At 55.2% G+C, this 18,702-nt stretch overlaps 1 protein-coding gene across 1 annotated transcript in view; it reads left to right on the forward strand.

Annotated features, from left to right (window-relative positions):
- The first annotated feature begins 3,588 nt into the window (after positions 1 to 3,588).
- Positions 3,589 to 18,702, forward strand: part of THBS4 (thrombospondin 4) — a 30,357-nt gene continuing 15,243 nt past the window's right edge. The window contains exons 1-7 of the mRNA XM_058656283.1: positions 3,589 to 3,761; positions 7,849 to 8,055; positions 14,999 to 15,246; positions 17,512 to 17,620; positions 17,933 to 18,015; positions 18,261 to 18,312; positions 18,429 to 18,631. Coding sequence (XP_058512266.1) covers positions 3,668 to 3,761; positions 7,849 to 8,055; positions 14,999 to 15,246; positions 17,512 to 17,620; positions 17,933 to 18,015; positions 18,261 to 18,312; positions 18,429 to 18,631 — 996 coding nt within the window. The 5' untranslated portion in view covers positions 3,589 to 3,667. The remainder of the gene's footprint in view (positions 3,762 to 7,848; positions 8,056 to 14,998; positions 15,247 to 17,511; positions 17,621 to 17,932; positions 18,016 to 18,260; positions 18,313 to 18,428; positions 18,632 to 18,702) is intronic.

The raw sequence follows: 18,702 nt of genomic DNA on the forward strand, positions 1-18,702 counted from the left end.
TGACCCCTCCCCTGTCCGAGCTCTGAATGCTGCTGCCACAGCCCTCTCATTCCACTTTTCCTGCTAAAGCCATGCTGGCGTTGTTGCTTCCTTTTTTGCTTTTCTGCTGGTTCATTTTGTGACTGCAATGCTCAGTCCTCACCAGTGCTCATAACTGTACTCTGTAAGGTTGTCTGGGTCCTGGCAGCACTGTGTAAGGTTGTCTGGGTCCTGGCAGCACTGTGTAAGGTTGTCTGCGTCCTGGCGGCACTGTGTAAGGTTGTGTCCTGGCGGCACTATGTAAGGTTGTCTGGGTCCTGGCGGCACTGTGTAAGGTTGTGTCCTGGCGGCACTGTGTAAGGTTGTCTGGGTCCTGGCGGCACTGTGTAAGGTTGTCTGGGTCCTGGCGGCACTATGTAAGGTTGTCTGGGTCCTGGCGGCGCTGTGTAAGGTTGTCTGGGTCCTGGTGGCACTGTGTAAGGTTGTGTCCTGGCGGCACTGTGTAAGGTTGTGTCCTGGCGGCACTGTGTAAGGTTGTCTGGGTCCTGGTGGCACTGTGTAAGGTTGTGTCCTGGCGGCACTGTGTAAGGTTGTCTGGGTCTTGGCGGCACTGTGTAAGGTTGTGTCCTGGCGGCACTGTGTAAGGTTGTCTGGGTCCTGGCGGCACTGTGTAAGGTTGTCTGGGTCCTGGCGGCACTGTAATAAGGATACCCGTGAAGTCAGCAACTCATTGCTGATGTCTGTGCAGTGTGTATGTTTCGGAGAGTTGCTGCCTTGCTCCCCAAATGACAGCAGCGGCCAAGGCTGGGCTAGGCTGAAGCGGGCAGTCTGAAACTCCTTCCTGTGTCTCCCAACGTGAGTGACAGGAGATGTGCAATGTCCCCGACCCCTCCCAGGGTATGCCCCAGCAGGGAGCTGGACCTGAAGCAGAGCTGAGACTCTCAGCAGGCTGATAAGAGATTCAGGCATCCAGGGAGGTGGCTGTAACCCCTGTGCTCTCGCTCCTGCCCCCAGAAATCCTGTTTTAGCTGACAGGAGTGGTGAGATGAATGTCAGGTGGCAGCACAGTGTAACGCCCACCCACATGGAATAAGCAGAGATGCTGGCGTGCTCAGCTCCCCGGTGGCTGGCCCCTCTAGTCACTCCCACCCACAGAGAGCTGCGGAAAGGCAGCAGCTCTCCACAGGCCGACCCTCCAGGGCTGACAGGTGCCGCAGCTGGCTGCTCTCTGCTCCAGCGCTCTGTGCATTGTGGCTGCGCTCCCCAGCAAACACATTGAGTTTGAAGTCCTGTTCTTCTGTTTTCCCCTGCAGCCTCCTTCATCACCCCCTCTGCCCTCACCCATTTGTCTCCTCCCACTGCAAACCTCGGAGGGGAGCTGGGGCCATTTGCCCAGGGCTGGAGAGCCCGGTGCAGCAGGCACAGCAGGCACGGTGGGCTCCTGACAGCAGGAGACCCAGAGCCAAGGCTGACCGTGTCATCATGGCGGGTGAGCCGTGAGTGTTCTTTCCTGGTAGAGTCTGTGTGGCACACCAGTAATGCCAGCTGTCCCTCTCCTGTCTGCTCCCGGGTGTGTGTGAGACTACTAAAGGGACCTTAGGGTCCCCTTTTCCTTGCCTCCTGTTTTGGGTGATAGCATGTCAAGCTGTGATGTTTGGAGCTGCAGCAGCCCTCTTGTGAAAGCGTTGACCCAGAAGCACATCGGCACTAACTCCTCAGGACTGCAGGTTCCAGGGCTTGGGGATTCCGTTCCTGCCTACCACTCATGGCAGTGTGCTGGTGAGAGGCATGAGGTGTGACCCGAGAACCTGGCTAAAGCAGAAGACATCAGCTATCACTACAGGATATGTGTGGCCTTTCTGTGCACTTCATTGAGAGAGTCTAGCCATCAGTTACACCCTCCCTGCAGCCGTGTGCCACCTGTCCTCCAGGCACATCCCGCAGGCTGTCCGTCTCACTGGCCCCACTTCCCATTGCAAAGCCATGATCTATTGCCTCCTCTCTAGCGGGTGCTAGCGGGACCAGACCATCAGATTATGCTCCCCGGGAGGAGGCCCGGACACTTCCCTTGGTGGGCTCACGTGTGTTCTGACTCCCTCTGCTGGCCATGCCCCTCCCTTGCTGGGTCACCTGGACACAGGTTCCTTCTGTCCAAGGGAAAAGCCAGCTCCTCCAGGCAGTCTTCTTCATGAGTTGCTCCTCTAGTCGGAAAGCTGCGCCATTGTAACCCTTCTGTGGGTTTCCATCAATGATGCACTGAGAATAGGAACTAGCTTCATTCACTTCATCTGTGTGTCATTGTTGAACAGTTTTTCCATTTTTAAATTTAGGTGTTTGAAAGGTCGAGTGGCGGGGACAGGGGAAAAGCAAAGAGAGGGAGAGACAAAGAGAGATCTTCCATCCTCTGGCCACTCCACAGGGCTGGGCAGGCAGAAGTCGGAAGTCGGAACTCTGTCCAGGCCAGAAGTGCAAAGTAGCTGGGACTCAAACCAGCACTCCAGTATGTGTAACTGGAGGAGTAGCTTAACCAGCCACACCACAACACCTCCCCCACAGTAAGTGGCAGCAGATATTCACGGGGACTTTGTGAATTCCCCCCTTTGGTTAAATGTAACTTGTTCGCAGGAACTCAAGAAGTAACACTATTCCTTGGCTGCCCAGTCTCCTTGCCCTTGGAAGAACCTCAGCCCCAAAGCCTGGACTCCTTGCCTCCACATGGAAGTGACTGTCAAGGTATTTTACAAGTTTATTTTATGCCCCATTATTTTATGTCCCATCTCATCACACTTATTACCCTGGTCTTTAGCAAGCACAGAGACACTGAGCATGGAGTTTGAGGTTTTCCTGGCACAATGATCGTTGTTACGTTAGCCGCCCGAGGGGACCGTCACGTTGACTGGGAAATTCTCTGTTCAAAGGCGAGAGGTTGGCCAGCTCTCCCAGACTCCAGGTTCAAGGAACGCGAGGATCCTGGTAAAAATGCGGAGCTGGCTGCAGAGGGGAACCGTGGTCACCGCAGCACTTTGCGCACCTGAGCAGGAGGAGCGGGGTGGAGTCAAGGAGCCCTTTGAAGCCCTGTAGTCTAGCCTGCTCGGTGCTGGCTCCTGGGCAAAACTGGGGGCGAGCACCCCAGCCTGGGAATTAATCCTCCAGCGGCCAGCCCTGTCCTAAACTCCTGGAAAGGTGTTTGACGACTACGAAAAACACACAAACTCGCCAACACTCTCCGTACAGCGAGGGGCTCAGAACTCCGCAGAAAATGCATTCCAGGTTCCCGGTGCGCTGGACAGGCTGGAAGTCTGCAAGGCCTAGGAGGGAGGCCCAGGAGCTGACGCGAATCAATTTTTCAGTTTCAGAGCGTGGGGGGGGGTCACCTCCCCTCATCGCACCGCTGCGCTCCTGCGCGCGCGCGCGCGGGACCTGCCCGGGCTGCCCCCACCCTTGTGGCCAGGGGGAATTCTGGCCAAGGGGCCGCCCTGGCCTCGGCCCTCCCCCACGTACGGCTGGACAATAAAGCGCCTGGGCGCCGCGGCTCAGCCCAACGCAGCCACTAGCAACCCAGTTCTGCGCGTGGCAGGAGACCAGAGCCCTCACACAGCAGCCCCGCCAGCCGCGTCCGAGGCGAGCCCGCGGCGCCACCTGCACCACCCGAAGGCGTCCCCTTGGCGCGAGGGCGCGGAGAGCCAAAATGCGCGGAGCTGCCCTCCACCCACTGTTCCTGTCTTTGCTGCACCTGGCCCTGCCGCGCTGGCTGGGGGCCGGCGCTCAGGCCACCCCGCAAGGTAAGTTTGCTTGGGAGAAAATGGCCAGCCTCTCCACCGCTACTCGCCAGAGCTGAGTTAGGATCTAGAAAAGTCTTAAGTTCTGTGCTTGCGAGGGTGTGGGTGAGAACTTCGCGTCCAGGTTTGCCCGCCTAGGGGGCTCTCTGAGTTCCCTGGACCCTTCCCCAGGGCTCACTGGTGCACGCTCCAAGACTGGCGGGCGATGCCTTGTGTGCTCTGCCTTGCCAGCACCTCGGTTTATGAGGATGAGGAAAGGCCAAGAAACTGGCATTTTTTCCCCCTAGGAGAAAGGTGGAAATTCGGTACATTGAAAAGCTCCCCGGAGAATTCTTAAACCGCTGAGTGTCGCGGGTGAAAAGAGCAGAAGGAAGTCAGGAGGCGCTGCAGGCTAAACAAATGTCTGGTCAAGACCCAAAAGGAAGAAAGGATTTCAGTGAGCCGGGGCCCTAGGGCTGTCCTGGCAGTGCACTGGCCACCGTGCTGAGCGCTGAGCTTGGTGCCTGGGTTGACTAATTCCTAAGGAAATGGGATGAGATGTACAGTTGGGAGTTGCGAACGCGTCCCCCTGAAGCTAGGGCACAAGGATGTCCCCAAGGAGCCCCAGTCCTCCGCTAAGCCTTGCGTGTATTTCACGGCTCCCCTGGGCTGCGAACCAGGCAGCTGCAGCTGTGGTTTCCGGGCCGGTGTGCAGCTGACTTGTCAGCCTGGCTTGAAATGCCTGAAATGTCGGAGTGAGTGGAATGTATTCGGCTCCAAGCTTCTGGAAAAGGTGGGACAGCAAACCGCCTCTAGCACACTCCATGCATATTCCCTACGGTGCAGGTAGCTCAGCAGGTCAGGATGTCCCGGAATGGTAGTCTGTCAGGGACACTCTCCTCGGGGACACATGCCATGATGGTGGGTCCCTAGCACGGATTCCATCTCTCATCGGGCGGGTCAGATGGTCTCATGGTGGCCGGAACTCAGGCTCCATGAGCAGATGACCTGGCTAATGTGGACACTGCCGTTCAGTCAGGGTTTTCCTAGATTCATCTGCTGGTTGTCTGCACATGAGCAAACTACCATTTCCTGTGTCTGCGCCGCTAGTCTTAAATTCACATGCTAGTCGTTTTGTGTACGCCATCTTGTCCGTGGCAGTAATCTACACCAGAACGGGGCAGGGCGGGGGATGTTGGTGCTTAGACCTAGGTGATTGCTGGCAAATGGTAGCATCTTGTTTGCCTCTCAAAACACCCCCTTTACTCCTGACCAAGCCCAACACTGCTTCTGGAGGGAGAAGCCCGTGGACTGGGGAAACCATGTGCCAGTTTAGCCAAGTTCAGCTACAGACTTTCAGGATCAAAGCAAGGCCCAGGTACACCTGAGCTGGTGTTCAACATGATCCCGCTGCCCTCGCTCAGGCCTCTTTTCCCTAAAATGGTGAAGTCTGTGAATTTCTGAAAAATCAGCCAGTCGGCTTCCCATTGCAGGGACAGGGCAGCAGGCAGTCTCGCTGGCATGGGGTGGAAGGCGCATGGGCAATGGGCCTCCCCACATGGTTGGCGTCAACCTTGTTCCTGTGTGGGGTTGCCCGGTGCAGGTGAAGGAGTCTTTATAGGAGAATCATGAAGTGTTTTCCCTCTTGTCTTAGACCTTACATTCATGGTTTGCCTGTTGCCAAAGCAGCACCTGCTCACTGGAGAAATGAAATTGGAAACACACACCAAAAACAAAAAACACGCACACACAAAACGTATTATAGTTCAGATAGTCTCCACTAATGTTCACATGGTGCTGTATCTGACATTCTAAATCTTTATCTTTGTAAATTATATATATATATGTACACACACACATATATATATAGAGAGAGAGAGGTCGCAGTCATGGTTGCCTCACGTCTTGTTTCAACAGTGAACAAACACATTGTGGACCCTGTCCCTATGTATAAGCTGTGAAGGGGACATTTGATCTGTTTTCGAAGTAGCTTACCTGCACCTGAGGCTTTTTAGGCAGCCAGGCAGCTGGGGCCAGCTCAGCTGGAGCCAATTTCTGGAGATTGTAACCCTGCAGTTAGGAGCTGGGGGTGGACTCCATGAACTGCAAGGCGTCCCCACTGTGCTGGCCCTCAGGGCACGGGCCTTTGGGGGTCCAGGTTGAAGCCTCGGTTTTGCTGCCCTTCTGGAGTTCCTCCTTGGAGCGGACGGCTGGGGCTGCCTGTCACGGTGAGTAGAATAGGCGGCTGTGGTCGTGAAGGGCCAGAGGGGTTTCACTGGAACGGTAACACAGGGCCTCTAAGAAGCTTCCACTGTCTCGATGTGGTTACTAAATATTGAACCACTGTGGTGCCCCTGTGTGGCTCCGCACCAAACCAAGCACCCCAAGACCTCTGCCGCACCCTTGTTCTTGCTAAGGTGGCTTAGACCTCCATATTGCCCACCCTCCCAAAGTCGTGAGCTCTTAACTGAATTCCTTCCAAAGCAGAGATCTGGAGTGGCCGATAGTGGCAGGAATCCTTGTCCAGGAGTCACTGACCATGTTACCCATTACCTCCTCGGGTGAGTTCCAGGAGGCAGAATTCCTAGATTGGACAGCATGTGTGTTTCAGGGCCTCTGCTAAATGTTTATCCTACGGGCCAGCACCGTGGTGGTGCACGCTAAGCCTCCACCTGCAGTGTGCATATTTAAATCCCACCTGCTTCACTTGCCATCCAGCTCCCTGCTAATAGCCTGGGAAAGCAGTGGGGGATCCCCCAAGTTCTTGGGCTCCTGTACCCACATGGGAGACCTGGAAGAAGCTCCTGGTCTGGGCCCAGCCCAGCACTGGCTTTTGAGGCCATTTGGAGAGAGAGACAGCAGATGGAAGATCTCTCTCTTTCTCTGCTTCTTCCAGTCTCTTAAAAAAAAAAAAAAGTGTTTATTTTAGTGTAAATTTTACCAGGCCTGCTTCCTGGTCACTAGTGGCGATAAGGAAGGGGACATTAGTATAAATGCTATTTTCAATTTCACAGCAAAAATGATAGTTTACTTTCTGAAAGATTTGTATGAAAGGCAGAGAGAGACAGAGAGCGAGCTTCTTTCCTCCGGCTCACTCTCCGGGTGCCTGCAGTAGCCAGCACTGGGCCAGACCTCAGCAGGGGCCAGCAGCTCCATCTTAGTCTCCCACATGTGTATTGGGAGCCCAAGCCCTGGGGCCACTTCCACTGCCCTCCCAGGTACATTAGCGGGGAGCTGGCTCAGAAGTGGGGCAACCAGGAAAGGGCCTGCTCCCAGATGAGCTGCCAGTGTCACAGGTGTGAGCATATCCTGGTGGGTGACAACACTGGCCCGATGTCTTGGCATCTGAGTTAGCAGTTCCTTCATGATTGTGTTAGCTGCGTGAGTGTGTTCACACATGCTGTGGTTGCTGATGATTCTCTGGCCGCGTGTCAGGGTGCCCAGGCTTTCACTGGTGTGCAAGAGCCCCTTGGGGCCCATCCCACCACCTGGGCCTGTGGAGACCCGAGATCACCACAGCCAGTGCAGGGTTGGCATCCTCAGACTGCCACCCACACTCATCCTCTTCTGTCGCATGGCCCTGAGCCCCCTCGGTGCTCTCCCACATGCTGTGTTCCTAGCTGTCTGACCGCAGCTTACACAGGCACACATACCAGTGTATGATGTTGCAGACCGGCTTGTTGACGGTGCACCCTGGGAAAGGGACACATCCCTGTGTGCACTGGCTTTGGCTGGGATTCTTCAAAGTGCGGAGGGCACAAACACAACACCCTGGTCTCGCCAGGTAGCCCGGCATTGACCGGAGTTTCCTTTGTTCACTGGGAGGTGCCCCTGGCCCGGTCAGGAGAGTGTATAACAGACCCCAGAGCTGAGGCTACGATTTGGGCTCCTAGGATCTCCAGAGCCATTGCCCTCAGTCCAATTTTAGCTTGGCAAGTATTGACTTCTCCTAAGCGTTTGTCACCCTTGGGGACCTCCAGGGTGCACATGTCAGGCCCCTGGGGTCACAGGGTCAACTCACACAGCTTTGGAGATCTTGTTTAAAAAGCACAGTGAAGCCTGTCTTCCCCAAAGCTGGCTATTGCACTGACCCTGTGGCCCTTGCCTGCAGTCTTTGACCTCGTGCCATTCTTGTCTGGTGAGAGACTGCCGCCAGGCGCACTGCAACAGCTGCTGGCCGACCCCGCACTGCCCGACCTCTACATCCTTGCCACCTTCAGGCTGCAGACCAAGAGTGCCACCACCGTCCTTGGCCTCTACTCGGCGAGCGATGGCAGCAGGTACTTCGAGTTCACCGTCATGGGACGCCTGAACAGAGGTGAGTGAGTCAGCAGGAGGGGGGTTTCCTCCTACCATCCTTCCCTAGCTCTTGTGCCGAATCCCCCCTGCTCTGCCTTGGCACCTACGGGGTGAAGGGGATGGGTGGCAGGTGTGCTTCTGGCCCAGATGCCTCTGCACTGTCCTTACAAGGCGCCCGCAGGCACATCAGGCAACTGTCTTAGCTTGGGCTGTGTGACGAACACCGGAGGCTGGGAGAAAGGCCCACTGGCAGGCTGTGTCCCCGGTGAGGCCAGTTTGTCAGCTTCTCATGGCCCCTTCCTGCATCGCCCTATCTGTCCCTCACAGGACCATCCCCTCAGGGCCTTTTCTTCACCCCGTGACTTCTTGGAGGCCTCACTCTGAATGCCACCATTGCAAAGATCAGGTCTCATGCAGCCCATGGGGCAGGCAGCACAGGCGCACCCCACCGGTGATGGCCACCCATGCCGTCCTGGTGTTCTCTCAGAAGCTCATGCCCCGGAGACCCGACCCCTCACCCTGCGCCCTCCTCCCTGCTTTGACAGACAGATGTGCTCGCCCAGGACTGCAGAATGAACAGGTCTCTTGTGCACCTGTTTAGTCCTGGCTCATGCTCACACATGCACACTCCAGCTGCTCAGCCAAGCCCTCTGCTAGACACTGTTTCAGGTCAGGATGAGTTGGATGAGCGTTGAGAAGTGACCTGGAAGAGAGCGGCCTCTTTTGCATCCCCCTCCCCTGCCCTGTGGATTCCCCTGCTTCCCCAACCCCCAACCTTTGTTCCGTGGCCCCAGGCAACACCTGCTCCAGTTCCTTGGGTGTGGCCCTGAGGCCTGGGCTGCGCATGCATCCAGTAAGACAGAAGGACCAGCCCTCCTGGCAGGTCTCGGCTCATCCTGGTTTGTTCCTCTCAGCCATCTGACACCTGCTGGGTCTGCACTCTTCACTGAGTGCCTGGGTCCGCAGGCTTTAGGAGCTGGAAGGCTAACTCACCAGCTGGGCCGGTCCAAAACCAGGGGCTCCTTCTGTCTCTCCCGCAGGTGCCAGCGCCCACGCACTTGGCCATCTTCTGCTTTCCCCAGGCACATTAGCAGGGAGTCCAGAGAGGACTGGGACCCATGTGAGATGCTGACAGCGCAGGTGGCAGCTCGACCTTCTATGCCATGGCACTAGCTCCTCGCCCAATTGCTTTCAGATCAAGTTGCAAAGTCTTCCCTCCTTCCTCCTACCCTTGCCTGCCCCTGGATCTGCCTCAGAGGGACCCCATGTGATGGGAGCCCTGGATACTCAGCTGCACCTCCTGGTTTTGGGGGCTGTGGTTAGGTCAGGATCATGGAGGAACCCTGGATATGTCATGGTCAGCAGGTGCCTTGGCCGTTCCCAGCCTTTTCCTGTCTTCTGTCCAGATGAAAGACGATTCTACCCATCTCTACACCTTAAACCTGCTGACCCTTCTGTCTGAGCATTTGTTGTGTGGGAGAAGGTCCATTCTGGAGTGACAGACTTCACCTCTAGGGGTTCACCCTCACTGCGCCTCACCCCTGTGTCTAACTGGGCTGAGAGCACAGGAGGCAGCTTCTACTGAGCGACTTGCCTAGTGTACACGGAAAACATGTCCTTACAGTTACCAGGAACGGCCGGAAACTGGCTGCTTGTCCTCCTACACCTGACCCACATGGAAAGATGAGGGGGCACCAGAGCACTGGCAGAGGGTCCTGGAGCAGCCCAGCTGCTGGACGCCTCAGGAAATGCAGCCAGCAACTGACAGACGTGGCGTGGAAGCAGCTTCCTGGAGCCATCAGAGAGCAGAAAAAAGGCCAGCTGTGGCTGTGCTGAGTCACAGCAGGGATAAGGAGCACACTGCTGCCTGCCAGCACAGCCCATCCAGGGCAGGGGGAGGTGGGGCGGAGCAAGCTGCTGAGGAGGGCATAGAATGAGTTTCCCACTAGCTCTCAGCTTCGCCTCTCACCCTCCCCACATTGTGCTGTCCACCGTCACCATTCACGAAACACTCTCTAGTCCCTGTCTGTGGTGACAGCCTGCTGCACACTGCGTAAGGTGCCTGTCCACCAGCTGGACTCCCCTCGTGTGACCCTCAGTCGGGCTGTTCTCAGGGGCTCCGTTGTTCTGGCCATCCGCGAGGTAGACTGGCTGCCGTTTGGGGGTCCGCTTGAGCCGTCCTCCCTCCTCATGCTGTGGTTCTTGCTGTCTGCTCCCTTGCTGTGTCCTGTACCATCTGCAGTTGCCAGATCCTTGTCGGTCCCGGGTTGCTGTGCTGCTAGAAGGAGAAGCACGCTGGGGATGCTTTGTGCTTGAGTGACTTCTGGATCCTCTTGGTTAGATCCTTGAGTGCCCTCGAGGCAGGGGCTAGCTGTGCACTGGCTCACGGTTGTGTCTGCTGTAGCCCGTGGCATGTTGCCTGGACTGTGAATGTGCGCACATGGGGCGGAATAAATGGAGCTTGAGACAGGTACACAACTTTGGGAAGGAAATCAGGGAGTTGTAGAAACTCTGGGGTTGTACAGTGCCTGGCGCACAGTGAATGTTGAAAAGCTGTAGTGTGAGAACGCGGTGATCCTTCTGGTAGGCGGGATCTACAGGGATGTTAGTGACCCAGGTGGTATCACCTTGATGGAGGTGCAGCGGCCAGCCAGCCAGGGTGAGCGCTGGGGCACTCGCCATCTGGTATGCCTGCACTGCCCAAGGAGCCTCCCCAGTTCAGGTCACAGCTGAAAGTCTGAGTTGTTGTGTCCCTGGGGACATGGCTGTGCAGCCCTATGGACCCAAGGTTAGCATCTCTACGTGGAGTCAGGGTGGGGGGTTGCTCCTTCCAAGTGGACCTCAAGAGCTGGAATAATAAGCAAGTTTCTTTAGAATAGGAAGTTTGGAAACTCCAGGCTCTTGAATAGCATTGGATATAAAGCCAATAGAGTAGCAGATGTCGGAGTAGGTAGACGGAGATGACAGACAACTAGCTAGGCTTGGTCTGCCTTCAGAAAAGATGACACATCAAACTATGAAGCTGATTGTCACTAAAGTCCCAAACATCTGGGCCTGTGGAGTGCACCAGAGATGCGTGGCTGGCCCCAGACCCGCCTCCCCTGTGGCTTCCACAGTGTGACGCCCTAGCACAGACGTCATCTTATAGTAGTTGTGTGAGGCTGATGGAAAGAGTGCGAAAAAGTTGACACCAAATTCATAATTTAGGACAGAAAACCTTAATCCAGTCAGTGAGTCACATGTAAGAAGCAAAGGGGGTAATATATACATATATGTGTGTATTTTTCCATCTAGAAAGAGGAAGAGACAGACCTTCCACTCACTGGTTCACTCCCCAAAGGACTACCATGGCCAGACCTGGGCCAGTCCAAAGTTGGGAGCTTCGTGCAGGTCCCGAGGCTTTGGGCCGTCCTCTGCTGCTCTCCCAGGTGCATTACCAGGGAGCTGGACAGGAAGTGGTGCATCCAGGACACAAACTGGTGCTCATTTGGGATACTGGTACCACAGGGGGAGGATTCACCTACTGTGCCAGCGTACTGAGCCCTGAAAAGGGCTGGTCTGATCAATGCAGAGAACAGGAAGAAAGAACCCCACTGCCTGCAGCAGGAGGAGCTGGATTACGAGCCAGTGGAGAGTGCCAGCAGCTCTCATGTGTTTGCTGGTCAAGAGTGGGAGCTCTGCTCTGTTGAGAACAGCTGTAAGAACACAAAGGTTGAGTTAGCTGTGGCAACAGCAGAAAAGCTCCACCCCAACCCATCTCCCAAGTACAAGCATGAACCCACCGGGCCCAGCAGCACACACATTTCCATGTTTATAAAGAAGGAAACCAGATACCAAGACCCTTGGGCTAGTCGAATCTGGGGCAGACCTCTGCAGAGTTAAATGGATTTTTCTGTGTTCAAGAACTGCCTGGAAAAGAAATCAGGGTTTTTTTTTTTTTTAATGGATTTACTAAGAATAAATCCCACTAAATTTTTTTCCCAGTAAAATTTCCAAACTGGCAGCTTGAAAACTGCTGCAGACTTAATGTAGCTCGACTGCAGAGAGGAGTTAGAAGAAATGGCCCCTTATCTTCCTGCAGATAAAAATCCTTAGCCAGGGCAGGCACTGCTGTGGGCTAAGCCAGGAGTGACCAGGAGAGAGCAGGTGCACAGGGCTGCTGAGGTCTAAGTGTCAGGCACGCAACGGATGCCCACAGCCACTCATGAGCCCTATTGGTCTGTGTTTCCTCAACACAGGCCCGTGGGCGGGTGGAGGCAGCCAGTGGTCCCACTGTATCCCAGCTGTCAGGCACACCTGTCACATGTCACAGGGCACGGTCAGGTTGGAGTCTGCCTTCAGGAGAGTCGTCAGGGTAGCACCCATCTAGACCCAGTTATTACCACCTCCAAGTCAGAAGGTTGAAGGGGGCTGGGACGGTAGAGCTGCAAGTTAAGCCAGCGACTGCGACACCAGCATTCCATACGGGTTTGAGCCCCAGCTCTTGCTAATGACCTGAGAAAGGCAGTAGAAGATGGCCCAAATACTTGAGTTCTTGCTGCCTGTGTGGGAGACCCGGATGGAGTTCCAGGCTCCTAGCTTCAGCCTATCTCAGCCCCAGCCGTTGTAGACTTTTGAGGAGTGAACCAGCAAATGGAAGATGTCTCTCTCTGTCTCGCTGTGATTTTGCCTTTTAAATTAATAAATACTTTTTAAAAGCTAAAGGATCTGAAGAAATAAAGGAGCCAAACATTAGAGGAAAATCACTTTAAAATACTCCAAGAATGTCATTTGGAGGGAGGATGAGATTAGCTTGGCCTGTGGCTCCGAAGAGTAAAATGGGTGCCCTCTGGTGGAAGTCTGCGGAAGCCCATGCTGACTCTGTTAGGGAAAGGCTGCCGGGCCTTTCAGCGCTGGGATGGGTTCCCTGCAGAGCGAGCGCTCACTGGAAATGAGCCTGTGCAGGCTGCGCTTTCATGATTTTCTGTGATTCTGTGATGGTTGGCGGCTCCCAGCGGGCATGTAAGAAATTGCTTTGCCACGCTCTCCCCATGACCCTGGGCCCCTGTGCACACTCGCCGCTTTGCCACCCCCAGTCACTGGTTTCTGTCTTTCAGAACTGAAAACCTGCAGCTGTGCGGTGCGTTCCTCTGCTTATTCCCTGGGGCTTCTCTCTGTGTGTGTGTGTGTGTGGACGTGTGGGCCTAAGTGTGCCTTTCAAGCTCCGAGTTTGTTCTAGCCACTCTAGCGCTGCCTTGAAACACTCAGGTAGGTGTCTCCCGGAGTCTTTGCACAAAAGGCAGTTGGCTGGTTGACGTATCTGAGCTGTCCAGGCCCTGGCATGCAGGGTGTGCAGGGAAGGCAGTGGAAGGCAAGCAGGAGTGTGCCTTGGCCCCAGGGCGGGCACAGGCAGCCCGAGCAGATTCTGGGGCTGGCGTGCAGCTGTGTTCCTCTGTCGTTCCCGTCAGCTTCTTTGTAGGCCTGTTGGTGGGGTGGAACTGCCCCCCCCCCCAGGCAGAGCGGGATCTGCAGGTGATGTGGTGAGGGCCAGGCAGGGGCTGCGGTGGAGATGGGACTTAGGGAAGGTGCCATCAGCTTGGGCTCCTGATCATCCCTCCCTATAAGATTCATGGTTTATAGAAGGATTTATACAAACCAGCAGGAAGGAGTGCCCTTCTGGTTTTTCCTTTCTATTTTTTAAAATATGTTTATTTAAAAGGCAGAGTTACAGAGAGAGGGAGAGACAGAAAGAGCTCTTTCATGCGCTGGTTCACTCCCCAGGTGACCTCAGGGCAGAGTTGGGACTTCCGGCCTCTCATACATGGCTGCAGGGGCCGAAGTGCTTTTCCGGGCACATGAGCAGGGAATTGATTGGTAATGGAGCAACAGGGACATGAGCAGGGAATTGATTGGTAACGGAGCACAGGGACATGAGCAGGGAATTGATTGGTAACGGAGCAACAGGGACATGAGCCAGCGCCTGACCAGGATGGGTGCCAGTGTCACAGGTGGCAGCTGTGTGGGATTTTCCCACTGTGCTGGGATGCCAACCCAAGCCCCTGGGTCTTGAGTGACAGGGGTCAGAGTGGAGGCTTCACTGCTGTGTTTTATTGATAGTTTCTTCATTCATAGACAATGGTGTTGGTGCTCTTGGGCACTGAGGTGGGTGGAAGATTGTAGCAAGAGGAGAGAAGATGGCAGGAAGATTGGGCCGGTCCTGCACTAAGAAGTTAGAATGTTCCGTGTAAGCCCGTCTTTCCATTCCCACATGCACGGCCCCTGTACCAGCCCTGCTAAGAAGTTGGGCTGCAGGCTCTGTAGGTGTTTGAGCCCTGAGCCACACCGTGGGGCCGCATGCTCCACCCCCTCCATTGGCCACAAACCCTTGGGTGAGTCTCTCCCTTTTGGATCTGCACTTTCCTTCTCTGCACTTAACTCCCAGGAAGCACAGTTCCAGCCCAAGAATTCATAACTAGTGAATTTGTGCACCCAGGAGCTTGAATTGATTTGAAACGCAGAGTGACAGATCTTCCATCCCCTGGTTCACTCCCCCAACTTCCCACCACACAGGGTTGGGCCAGGCTAAAGCTGGGAGTCTGGCACTCTGTCCGGGTTTCCCATGTGAGTAGCAGGGATCCAAGTACTTCTGAGGTGAATTAGCAGCAAGTTGGATCAGAAGAGAAGCAGCTGGAACTCAAGCCAGCGCTGAGATGTGGGTGAGTGTTTAACCCACCGCACCACAGCACCTACTCTGCTTTCTGATGGGGTTCCTCCAGCTCCTGGCTCTGACTACTCCGTAAAGTTGTACTGTTTGTACAGTTGCCACACATTGTGTGCACTGAGTATCTACAGGGGAGCGTGGCTCCTGCTGCTGTGGCCTCTCGTGCCAGGGCAGTGGCTGGCACGTGGAGGATGGTGAGGCTGCCATGTCCCGGGAGCCCGCGTGTGACCGCCCCTCCCCTGCTTTGTGCTTGCCTCTGCAGCCATCCTCCGCTACCTGAAGAGCGACGGGAAGATCCACCAGGTGGTGTTCAACAACCTACAGCTGGCTGACGGCCAGCGGCACAGGGTCCTCCTGAGACTGACCAATCTGCAGCGGGGGCCGGGCTCCGTGGACCTCTACATGGACTGCATCCAAGTGGATTCTGCTCACAGTCTCCCCAGAGCCTTTGCTGGCCTCGCCCAGAGTCCCAAGTCTTTGGAGTTGAGGACCTTTCAAGGGAAGGCACAGGTAGGGACCTCAGCAAGGGGTGGACTGCCTGGCCTGGGAAAGCTGAGGAGGGTGCTGAGGACAGCGTTGGCAGCTCAGACACCCGCTACTATCCGGTCACCTGGGAGACCTGGGGCCTCCTTGAGACAGATGGCACAGAACCCCTTGGGGGTGGGACCTAGGCATCTGCATTTAAAAGAAATATTTATTCTGGATTAAGTGCTGAGGTGTATCAGGTAAGCCTCCGCCTGTGGTGTTGGCATCTCCTGTGGGCACTGGTTCAAGTCCTGGCTGCTCCACTTTCCATCCAGCTCCCTGCTAATGGCCTGGAAAGACAAAGAAGGATGGGGCCTAAGTCCTTGGGACCCTGTACCCACATGGGAGGCCTGGAGGAAGGTCCTGGTTCCCTGGTTTTAGACCAGCTAAGGTCCGGACATTGCAGCCATTTGGGGAATGGACCAACCATGGAGGATCTCTCTCTCTCTCCTTCTAACTCAGCCTTTCAAATAAAAAAATATATTTTAAAATGTATTTACAATGAAGGCAGCTTGGGACTCTTGGGAGTTAGGAACAGCTAAAAAGAGCCATCTTCCTGTGACTGTTGATATTTGCATGATTTATCTCCAGGGAAAACGTGAAAGAATAACAGAATTACCAAGCACTGGAAGCATTTTTTCAGTTCTTGGCAGGCATCCTACTTGTTTTTAAAAAGTAATTTATTGCTAGCTTAGCTCTAAGTGGTCTTAAAAAGTCCCTCAACCCTACCTTCTGTGCGTGCACCATTCTGATTGCATTTTGTTATTATATCCTTGCACCTGCTGTACAATGGCCACTTCCATTTCTTTCAGTGTTGTGCTGGGGGATGCTGGATTTCCTAACAAGACACATCACCCTTGGTTCTTCCCAGTAATTTACAGGCAGCTCTGGTTGCTGGATTCTACCCAGCAGTCAGTGCCGAGATTCTTGGCCTGTGATGCTGCCGCCTTCTGCCTCCCAGTCCTGCTTTTCTGTTTCTGTTGCGCTCCTCATATCTGCCTCAGTTACAAGCTGCTGCTTGCACCAGGGCCCTGGCTGTGCCGTGGTTCCCAGGCAAGGTGGTGCTGTGAAATTCTGATCAGAACAAGGGTTTCGTGCTTCAACAACAGCAAATGCTCCTATGGAAATCCCAAGGAAGCCAACATGCAGGGGGTCTTGTGGTTGTGTTTTGTTTGTTTCACGGAGGCTTTTTACATGTGTAGACTTTCAAATGTAGGTTTACAACAAAGAAAATGTAGTGATTAGAGAACGCAACTAAACCGTATTTCTGAGTCCCTAAAGCAGCTCAGATAATCTGAGAGGCAGAAATTTTGATGCCAGTCCTCTCAGAAATGAATGTCCACCCCCAAGTAAGTTGTATCTAAACTCAGGCCATGTCCACAGCGAGGGCCAGGTACCAGGACCTTTCTCAGCTCTGCCTGCTTGGATCACAGACAGGGACCACAGAAGCTGCCAGATGGAAGGGTGAGGCTGTCCCTTAAGCAACATAGCAGTTCGGGGCCAGCTGTGTGCCTAAGAGTCACAGGGCACCTGACGGCCCCAGAGAACCTGTAAGATGTGGTGCCAGTGCTAACAGATCCACTGCTCATAGCCCAAGGATACCGGAGTCTTGGCCACACTGCCAAGAACTGTACCCCTGCTGTGTAAAACTGGGATTGGTATGGGACCAGCACTGTATCATAGTGGGCTAATCCTCCCCCGGTCTAGCTGCTCCACTTCCAATCCAGCTCCCTGGGAAAGCAGCAGAGGGTGGCTCAAAGCCTTGGGCCCATTACCCATGTCAGAGACCTGGAAGAAGCCCCAGGCTCCCAACTTCAAATTGGCCCAAGTCTGATCATTGCAGCCATTTGGGGAGTGAACCAGTGGATGGGAGACCTCTGTATCTCCCCTTCTTACTCTTTCTAGAAAAACAAACAAATCTAAGAACCAACCTGGGATCAGTATCTTACACATCAGCCTGCACTCTGCGTGAGTTCTAGACAGTTCAGCACAGCTGGTTCAGGAAGGCCAGCACGTCCCCTTCGGGCTGCCCAGGAGCTCCTGGCAGATGGGAGGCCCACGTCTCCCTGGGCTGCCGGCCACTTGCGTATGTGCTTTGGTGAAAAGGTTAGGGTTGATGGGTGTTGGAGAAGTGAAGCCACAGAATCACGTACGCAGCCGGCCTCAGCGCACACAGGGTTTCTCCAGTGCAGAGGCAGTGAGCAGCAGCCGTCTGTGGTGTCAGTGAGGTGGTTTGTTTTTTTTCCCCAGGGCTTGTTTGAAGAGTTGAAGCTGGTGGTACAAGGCTCGCTGTTCCAGGCAGCCAGCCTCCAGGACTGCTTCCTACAGCAGAGCGAGCCACTGGCTACCACGAACACAGGTGTTGGGGCACCCGGGGGCAGGGGAAACCAGTGTGAGCATAGACCATACCCAGCTACCCCACCCCTGCCATGAGGAGCTGGCAGGCTGTAACCGGGCAGCGCAATAGCAGGCATCAGGGGCTTGGGTGCCGTGTGGGGCAAGGAGCATTTCCATGCATGTTTGAGGACGCTGCACATGAGTTTAACCAGCATGTGGATGCAGAGAGCTTAGCTGTTGTGTTGCCTGGGCATGTGGACACTGGAGATGCTCCAGGGTCTTTTAGGAATCGCTGTCTCAACTGAGAGCTGCTTGCTTTGCCCTCTGCCCGCAGGGGACTTCAACCGGCAGTTCTTGGGTCAAATGGCGCAGCTCAACCAGCTCCTGGGAGAGGTGAAGGACTTGCTGCGACAGCAGGTGAGGTGCGGGTGCCACCAGCAGTTCGCCTGCAAACAGGCAACAGCTGGAGCACTGGGGAGGTGGGCCCCAAGCCCAGGCCGCAGCCCAGGCCCCCAGGCTCTGCTAGGAGGGAGGTGGGATCACCCTTGACCAGCACAGGTGTCTGTTGACAAGCAGGAGCTGCTGGGGTCACTGCAGACCCACTTGGGGAGTATCCTGGGCAGGAGTACTCCCCCTCAGTCTTCCTCTGCCCCTTGCCCCAGGTCAAGGAGACATCATTCTTGCGCAACACCATCGCTGAGTGCCAGGCCTGTGGTAAGCACCATGCCGGCAGAGATGAGGGGAAGGGTGTGAGACCCCCGTGCTTTGTGTCATGTCCCACCCACTTTCCTGGTGAAGGGTGAACTGGCAGACTGTGGTGTGCCTTCCAGGTCCTCTGAGTTTCCAGTCCCCGACCCCCAACACCCTGGTGCCCCCCGCCCCACCCGCTCCTCCTACACGTTCACCACGGCGCTGCGACTCTAACCCGTGCTTCCGAGGCGTACGCTGCACCAACACCAGGGATGGCTTCCAGTGCGGGCCCTGCCCTGAGGGCTACACGGGCAATGGCATCACCTGCTCAGACGTGGACGAGGTGTGCACTACATGCTGGAGGGAGGGATGGGGCGTGCTGTGTTGGTGAAGGGCAACCCCTGTGGCCCCAAA

Source organism: Ochotona princeps, chromosome 28 (genome assembly GCF_030435755.1).
Source record: "Ochotona princeps isolate mOchPri1 chromosome 28, mOchPri1.hap1, whole genome shotgun sequence".
NCBI lineage: Eukaryota > Metazoa > Chordata > Mammalia > Lagomorpha > Ochotonidae > Ochotona > Ochotona princeps.